A 9429-nucleotide genomic window follows, 5' to 3' on the forward strand; every position below is an offset into this window, starting at 1 on the left:
TCCTCCATTTCCAGACTTCCAGATACTGTACGCTATTGAATACACTAAACATTACCTGTATGTCTGTTTCCATCCCATGCAGGATGCACAAACTTACTACATGTAAAAACTTTATTTTTACCATTATGATGTTTCTATGTATGTACAGTATTTTGTTTAATTTTGTTTGTTGTTTCAGAATGTAGGTCTTGGTGCAAAGCAAGGAAGGATTCGAAATGCTGCCAACACAATAATGAATGTAAAGCACATTATAGGAAAGTAGTAAGTTTCATACAAAATGCTTTAAGCTGAGTTTACACTTAACAAGTTTTACATAACTAATTGATTTGCCCGTATTATATGGGCATAATTATGTGATGTCACACCCATATATGGGCAAATAATGGGTATTTGTCACTTAAAACTGTCCTCCAGCCTCTGCATGAAACTTTTAATCTGTCAGTACCTCTATGTCAGAGTGGTACGATGTTCACACAGTTTAAAAAAAAAATAAATAACTGTACTACAAGAAGATTAATATTGTTGATTATGTTTTTAGTTTTGATGACCCGTTTGTCCAAACACTCGTTAAGACGAGTCCTTGTAAGATAATTAACAAGAGGAATCTACCACTATTTGAAGTTGAGTCTAATGAAAAGACCATTGTAGTCACCCCGGAAGAAGTATTGGTGCTCATTTTCAAGAAGATGTACAGTAAGTATAAATTATATAATTGTTATTGTTTGTTAAAAAGATGCTGGGTTTTTTTATCCATTTGGGCTGAAATTCTGCAATTCAATTCAATTCACTTTATTGCTTCATAAGCCATCAAGGGCTACTATCCGCTTAAAATATACATATATAGGCCTACAAATAAAAACAAAATACATTGAAAAGAAAAACATATAAAATAAAGCACATGCAATTACTTAGAAAGGGCATTCCGGATGGAACCAATGTTTAATTCATCAGGGTCAAGATTAAGAGATGAAAGAAGACGTAGAGAAAATGGAAGGAAAGATTTATGAAAACGATCGGTTTTAGAAGAAACATTTAAAAATCTGAGGTGACGAGAATTCCTAAGAGCAATGGAAGATTGGCGGCGTGAAGGAAGAAAAGAATAAATATATTTCTTATGACTTTGTATAATCATAGAGTCTATAAAGCATTACATAATTATATTATTCTGGTGATTGCATAAATGCTCAGGTAGGCAACATGCACTAAACCAATGAAAAAAAAAGTAATAATATTGTTAATTATAATAAGAATCATCATCATCATCATCCTATAATGTGCATAAACCTCATATAAGTATATTTACACAGTGTTGGTGGTCAAATATGTTCACTTAAGAACATGAACGGATGTGAATATCGGATATCTTGTCCTTGAATGTGTCGATAGATGGTGAATCAGCAACACGTTGAGTTAGGCTAATTCCACAGATGGATGGTGTCTGGGAAGAATGAGCACTCCCTTAATGTTGTACTGGTTTTTGGTATAATGAGTCTCTATAATGTTAAGAATAAACACAAAAATAATGATGATGATGATGATGACAATAACACTGATGACAACTGATGATGAAACAACAACGATAATAATAAAAAATTTCTGTCCTAAGTAGGATGCATCCTTTTATTTTGTTCACTATGGGTTTTTTTACTTTTTGTTCACAGGTATAGCATCATCTCAAGGTGGATTGGATGTGATGGATGTTGTATTAACAATACCAACTAATTTCACTGGAGAGCAGAGTAACACAATCAGGTACATTTAAATTTCTAGATGGTAGAAATGATCCATTTCAAATATCTCAAGACAAACACACAAATGATGCTGAACATAAATAATAAGTCTGAGCATCATAACCACTAGAGCTCCACTCGAACATAACAGCCACCCTCTTGCAGGAACACAAGTAAAGCAGAATCATGCCACACAATGTTCTTGCTGTCTTGACGTATAAACTTGGATTTTTTTTAACTTATAAACTACAGGAAAGCGGCAAGTGCTGCAGGCTTCAAAGTGTGCCGGATAATCAATGAGCCATCGGCAGCAGCATTAGCCTACGATATTGGACAGGACACCTCAGCTGAAATCAGGTACACTGAATTACCAAGCCCATCTTCAGGGTTGTAGCTGTAGAAAACTAAGGGTGGAAGGTAGACATTTTAAGGTTAGGTGGGTGATAACATGCTAAACTCTAAATATAGTAATAAGAGTGGATTTTAACAATGGTTAAGAGAGTTAATGAATGTGGGGGGAGGGGAAGGAAATTAGCTTTAGACTGAGTTGAAAGATCCTAGGCTGGGTGGCACCCACCCACCATAACTACATCTCTGCAATTTCGACCTAAAAGTTGCATGTATAGTGGATTTAGTAATACATCTAATATAGCTTATTATTTGGGTGATTACGTTATTTATTTCATAATAAAAATATGTATGTTTATATTTTATCCTAGTAATGTATTAGTGTATCGACTTGGTGGTACGTCATTAAGTGTAGTGGTGCTGAATGTAAATAGCGGCATGTACCGCATCCTGGAATCGCACAATCAAGTGAACTGCGGTGGAACTCATTTTACTAACTCCCTTGTTGAGATATGTGCCGATGAATTCAAAAGGTTTGATTGATTTTTTTTTCTGTTGGTGATAAAAACAAAATGATGATTTCATGCCAAGTTCACATAGGTTTGAAATAATACTTACTATTCATATTAAATTTTAATTTCTTTCAACTTTTAATTTTAACACAGATGGTACATCCTTATTATAACTGTAGAACTGTTTGATCAATAATAAACCAATACAATGAATGTAAACTTACTGCAAGCTTTCGTCGATGTTTTCAACATGACTTCATTTGGCTATGTGAGCTAGCATCCTGGCAGGAAAAGAGCTTGCTCCAGAGGGCAGTGCTCACGCAATGCCGAAAACAGTGGACGGCAGCTCACATATCTTAAAACCTTGAATAGAAGCCCTGGGATTCTTTTTTTAGGACCCTTAAATGGGCTTCTTTTTTAGATGGGCTTGTTTGTGAGGTGGGCTTCTTTTCGAGATTACTTATGCAAACTAACATAGGGGCTTCTTTCCAAAATGAATGCTGTAAATATTTGGAACTGCTAATATACAACATTTTTCAACTATGGAATTCAAAATTATGTTTTAATATTTTTCAACTTTTACCCATGCTATTACAATAAAATAATATTGATACTGATGACACATTATCATAATTGTCAAAGATAACGCACATATGTTTCGCATTGATCATTTATGGTATATCGGATTACAAAACTATGGAGGGTATTATCATATGATGTAAGTATCTATAGTGACGCAAAGCTAACTTTCGGCCACTCGATCGCATGTTGCAAAAATCAATTGGAAACACATGTAAAACTAAAATAAACGGCAGTAAGTCAATTTATATATTCTAAAAATACTTTATTATGGTACAATATCATTTTTTCTACATATATATAAGCTTTCACGAATTTTAGTTGATTAAAAATACTCAAAATTGATATTAATTTACAATCGATCATTTAATGAGTAGAATTCACTTATTTTTATGGAAAAAAATATATATTCATATATAATCACTTTTTTTTAATAGCTACAAGTTTGTATTAAAAATTTGTGTTCATATGACTAGTTGAGTCTTTATTTTACAAGAATATGCTATACACAATACTGATATAATTTCTGTTTTTTTATATTATAGATTTTATTGTGACCAATAAATGGATGCCCACAGTGAATACTTAGACTTGATGTGTAGGTTGTGGGGGAGAGAATAAAGGGTGTACATGCCCGAATGTGGTGTAAATGAAAGGAGACGCCACAAACATACATTACAATGACAATAAAATATATTAATCCAGCAGTAGGGCATGTAGGAAAATGAAATGCTGGACATAAAAACTCAGACATGAGCCCGCAGTGCTAGTTCTACTCCATATTTTTTTAAATATGATAAAAAAAAAATACATAAGATCAAAATATAATTGTAGGCTAACAGAATTCAAAAACGATGAAAACATTCGTTTACGAAAAACCCATACTGCCACAACCCGAAGCAACCTTGATTACGCAGCGTGTATCTCGGTAACTGCCACCATTTTGTTTTGTCATTTATTTACCAGTCTTTCTATTCGACTGGTCATCTTCGTTAAGTAGAATTTTACAAAAAACAAAGAACAACCAGAACAAACCAGAAAGTCAAAGAACTACCAGCCAAATACGGCCATTTATATAGGCAACCAGGCACGTTTTTTTTCCTGCAAGGCAGTTGGTCATGAATATGTATGAGTTCCGATCGACTAACATTATTTTATATTATTTTGTTTCGGATAATATAAATTATTTTATAAAAGCCTAATTTTGATTCGCATCCGTCATATACAGGCGATTTGATTTTTTTGGAAATTGTGCCAAATTTGTAAACAAATCATGAATTTAAAATATGGATTGAGGGCGCTATAATACTTCTGACTATAATGTAAGCACAAACTCGAAAGCCCATGCTATCTTGATTATAAGCCCATGGGCATCTTCGAGAGAAAGGCTTCTTTTCGAGATTACTTTTGCAAACTAAAGAGGGGGCTTCTTTTCAAGATGGGATTCTTGAGATTAAGCCCATTGGGCTTCTGTTCAAAGTTTTACGGTAGAAGCCTGATAACAGTTCTACAGTTATAATAAGCAAACCAGATGAAACTATTCGAATACCTTTATTATACCTATAAAGCAGACACAAAGGAAATAATAATGAACATAATTCCTAATTTTCTCTGTAGGTCATGGAGAGCAGATGTACGTGAAAACAAACGTGGTATGGCAAAGTTGGCGAATGCGTGCGAGACCTGTAAGCATGTATTATCAACGTTGAACTCGGCCTCAACGTTTGTTGAGTCGGTTCACGAAGGCATCGACTTCCAGAATAAAATATCTAGGTAAATATATAAATTATAATTTAGACTATACTATACATTATAAACTTTATATCAGTTATATTATTTTTATTGACTGCAATATTCTTTTAAAGAATAGAAATTATAATGATACTAATGCTAATTACTATTTTAGTTGAGTGTATTCCATGTGGCTGAAGGGTATAATTAGTTACTAAATATCATTTTTATCTTAAGGGCCAAGTTAGAATCTTTGATACAGAGTCATCTTCAAATGTGTCTACAACCAGTTGACAAAGTTCTGGAATCAGCTAATATGACTGCTGCAGATATACACAAAGTAAGTGATCTGAACATTTGAGGCATGTCGTGGAAAATGGTTAAGTTGTCGCACAGACCAGTATTGAGTAAAGGAGCAATAAAGTATGGTAGCCCAAAAAATTGCCTAAAAATCAAATTTTTTTTTCACTATAGATCAACACTTTAATGTCTTATTAATCATGTCCCAAAGTATTAGTTCTGGAAGTGATCAACAAATCGTTTATTTAATGTTATTTAGATAGTTAATTCTATTAAACAATGTATGCACAAATAACTTTGGAAGGCAATTACTCAAAATCATGTTTATCTTGACTCTAAGAGTGCTGTAATTTCACTTTCCAATAACTTATGCTTGAAATGTCCAATTTGAATGAATGACCCCTCATTTTAAAGATCACATACTCAGGTATCTGAAAATACTAATAACTTGAATTTCAATTTCTGCTACAACTTAGCCATTTTGCCACAACGTGCCTCATTTTTGCAAGAGCGTCGCTGTTCTAACCACACAAGTTTTAATCCAGGCACTCAGCGCATCGTACAACAGTGGTACGACCGTCGTATAACAAATCCAACTGCACACAATCTGCTGATTTTCAGTGGCAGTCTGAAAAGTTTGTCATTAAAAACGATCCGATGCGCATGTTGTGGCATTGCATTCTCCGTTGAATTGCCTTGGCCGACCGTTGGATGTTGGCCGACCATTGGAAGCGTTGAGTGCTTGGCTTTACGTGACAAATATCTATGATTTGCATATGTTTGAGTGTGATATTGCATCATCACGCCCATATATGGGCATAAAAAATATATATGTCACTAAAATCCGTAAAGTTTGGACAGAGTTTTAAGTGGTTGTGATGCAGTGTAGGATGTTTATATTTTCTCTATGATTGCCAGGATTAAAGGGGATTCACACTGAATTCCCAACATGTAAGCAGTATGATGGCCTTCAATAAGGCATTTTGTGTATTATGTATTTGTTAATCTACTAAATTTTAATTGGCTAGGTTGTTGTAGTAGGAGGCTCCACTAGAATACCAAAGTTACAACAGCTACTACGTGCTAAGTTCCCTGAAGCCGAGATGCTTAATACATTAGCACCGGAAGAAGTCATAGCGATAGGTGCTGCCAAACAGGCTAGTTGATTCATTTCATTTTTCTAACACTCTCAACATTTTCTTAGTTTAATTGATCTGCAAATCTGAGACATTTTAATTAATAGAGTCAAATGGCCGAGCGGTTAAGGCAGGTGTGTCGCTATCTACATCCATAATATTGGCGCTGGGCCTATGGTTCTGTTGGTGGAACAAGTCTTCTTGGTTAAGAATTATAAACCGTAGGCCCAGTGTACACAATTGGCTTTCGAGACGAGTTGGGGGTTACCCCAGTGTACAGGTCCATACAGCCCCTGTTACCCTGCAGTTATGGATCATGAGGTCCTTTGCAAGATGTACCTACCTACCTACCTACCTATCTATGTGAACGTAAACTTTAATCATTTTGCCCAACAAGTCAATAACATATCCTATATAGTACTTGTCAAAAACCTACTACTGTATATATTTTAATTTTACTCAATTCTAATGAATCTGTGACACCAATTCAAGGCTGTTTCAGTCTAAGGACCACAATAGAAATAAGTTGTCAATTTCGGTACTTTATTGTGTTTTTATCCTTTCAATATGATGTTTCTTGTCTTTGTTTTACGTACATATTCAGAATAAAGAAATTAAATAAATAAAAAATACAAAAATAATATTCTCATGTACAAATGGTTCATTTTTGCTGAAGGTGTTATCTGTTGTTTTGGTGCACTGGCTTGTGAAATCTCCTCACTGTTTATTTCACTTATTTTCAGGCTGCACTTATCTCTGGGTATGAAGATATTCAATTATTAGACTTAGAATCAGTGAAAGGAGAATGCATTCCTTATTCTCTTTTAGTGAAGGTAAGCTTCTGTGTATACACCATTTTATTGGGTCTATTTTGAAACAGATGAACACTGGTAACTACGTAGAGCAAAATACCTAAGCATCTGGATGTTCCACAGTGGTAGGTTTTTGGAAATTTTCATTTCAAATTTAGCGAAAGTGGTGTATATTGTTTTAAATTTCACAAGTACCAGGAGATTTGGACAAATAAAGTTTTTGAATTTGAATGTATGTGGCATGTTAAGTTAGTACACATAGTAAAAAGATTGAAATGGAGTCATTCACCCACTGCTGCACAGGTGGGCTAGCATCCCGACAATATTTTTTTTGACCATTTTAATGCCACCCCTGTACTATTTTAATCAAAATACAGTATGCAAAATTCATTTGTTTATTGAGATTGAAAACAATTTTTTTAGGTATCAAATTCAGATGAAACTAGTCTTCAAACAGCCGTTCCAAAGAATACCTACATTCCTGTGAGGCGACAACATACATACACTATACAGCAAGACAAATCATCAGTCTGTATTGGAGTATATGTTGGTGAAGAGGGCAGCACAGAGGAGGAATGTACCTTAGTAGCAAATGTAAATATTCATTTTGTTTAAGATATGCATATTTCACATTGTTATAATTATTCAGCCATGAAATTTCCCCGTAGTAAGATAAATAAAGTCTCCTTTGTTTTTTAAACCATATTCCACTGACTCTCAACATTGAGGACAGTGGTCTTTGTCATTTCCTCCATAAATTGTCAGGGTAAAATGAATAAATAATTGAAAAGGAATTATAAGGATCTAAACTGAATAGACAAATTCCAAAAAAACTCATTTTTCCCTTTAATTCCACCCCTGGGAATGAAAAATTTGATGTATTCTTTTTTAATTATTCAGCTTGTACTGACTGATCTTCCAACTGACTGTCAGAAAGAAAAACAGGTGACAACAGTGTTTCACTACCGCCGGTAAGTGAGTCTATTTTGTGAACACCACTTAAATGTATATCACTAATTTTTCTTTGTGGTCACAATGGAAAGTGAATGAGGATGCATGTGTGGTAATAAACATAGATAGAAGGTGCAACGTCATGAATGTGTTGAAGGAAGTCGCCAATGTGGCCATCCAAAACTTCATTGGGCAGATGGAATTAGGAACCTCACAGGGATGTCCGTTAATGCAGCCTTTAGAACAGCATGGAGTGGAAGGGTCACAAAGGTTCAGCCGTGATTGATTCATGGGATAACAACGAGCATAAATGACTTTATTAATAGTCCAGCAGTAGTCCCAGGTGCTTGGACAATGGAATGTTTTCTATGTTCAAATAACTTATAAAATAATCAATCCAGACTCTAAAATAGAGTATTTAATCAATTAAATATAATGGACAATATACACACACTTGTAAAAAAATACATGTGCCCACACCATTTAATTAGCTGTGATGTCTTGGACAGTATACGTACAGATATCAAACAATGCAGTGTTTGTTTTTTTAATCATTATTGTTTCTTATTCAGGGAAGGTTCAATCCACATCACTTGTACTGAAGTTGTGTCTGGGAAGTCATCTGGTGTTACCATTGAAACAGGAGAACCTGCTGCTGTTGAAGAACCTAGCAAGGTTGTTAATGAGGAATTAAATTCAGCTGGAGCTCCAGAACAATAACGATAACTAATGGTTGCGACACTGACTAGCGACAAGCCTAGTATTACATGTTGAACTATAGTTTCATAAAAAACTGTTGAGAAGGGAGATTTCCGGGAGAGTTAATGTTACTTCAAAGAAACAAAATACTACTGTAAATCACACAATGAAGGCAAAACTACTTACTTTGAAATAATTGCACCAAGCAAGAACACCACTGCCAACCTAGGTAGCTGGTATTAGAAATTTGGTTACATCACAATACTGCATGTAGTACTGTATTTCCATATTTAATATAAATATGGAAAAGAATACGAAATGATTTGCTTTGTATAAATATTTTATAAACAGAATTCGGCTATTTCAGCAAAAGAAGAAATATAAACTGGACGTTATTATTTTTGTTTATTTCATCATTTGTATCATCAGTAAAACTTTTGACAATACAACATGAACTCTTAAGATTTATCTCCTGACCATTGATAAATGGTGCTAATTGTAACATTGTACTAATCTGTCATCTTTGTGACATATTTATTCCACTAAAGACTAGATAAAATTCTTCCAAGTATGGTAAAGTTGGATATATATGTCCATATTGTTGAAATCTATACCTGATCATCAATACTAA

At 34.2% G+C, this 9429-nt stretch overlaps 1 protein-coding gene across 1 annotated transcript in view; it reads left to right on the forward strand.

The window, feature by feature from the left end:
- The window catches only part of LOC117123135 (heat shock 70 kDa protein 14-like), an 11420-nt gene extending 2224 nt beyond the window's left edge, over positions 1 to 9196 (forward strand). The window contains exons 3-14 of the mRNA XM_033268984.1: positions 179 to 261; positions 539 to 693; positions 1662 to 1752; positions 1983 to 2087; positions 2450 to 2611; positions 4787 to 4942; positions 5138 to 5240; positions 6229 to 6357; positions 7080 to 7169; positions 7572 to 7742; positions 8049 to 8119; positions 8672 to 9196. Coding sequence (XP_033124875.1) covers positions 179 to 261; positions 539 to 693; positions 1662 to 1752; positions 1983 to 2087; positions 2450 to 2611; positions 4787 to 4942; positions 5138 to 5240; positions 6229 to 6357; positions 7080 to 7169; positions 7572 to 7742; positions 8049 to 8119; positions 8672 to 8819 — 1464 coding nt within the window. The 3' untranslated portion in view covers positions 8820 to 9196. The remainder of the gene's footprint in view (positions 1 to 178; positions 262 to 538; positions 694 to 1661; positions 1753 to 1982; positions 2088 to 2449; positions 2612 to 4786; positions 4943 to 5137; positions 5241 to 6228; positions 6358 to 7079; positions 7170 to 7571; positions 7743 to 8048; positions 8120 to 8671) is intronic.
- The last annotated feature ends 233 nt before the right edge of the window (positions 9197 to 9429 follow it).

The sequence above is a fragment of the Anneissia japonica genome, unplaced genomic scaffold, assembly GCF_011630105.1.
Source record: "Anneissia japonica isolate Jap-2015-1 unplaced genomic scaffold, ASM1163010v1 scaffold5067_len495651_cov149, whole genome shotgun sequence".
Classification (NCBI taxonomy): Eukaryota; Metazoa; Echinodermata; class Crinoidea; order Comatulida; family Comatulidae; genus Anneissia; species Anneissia japonica.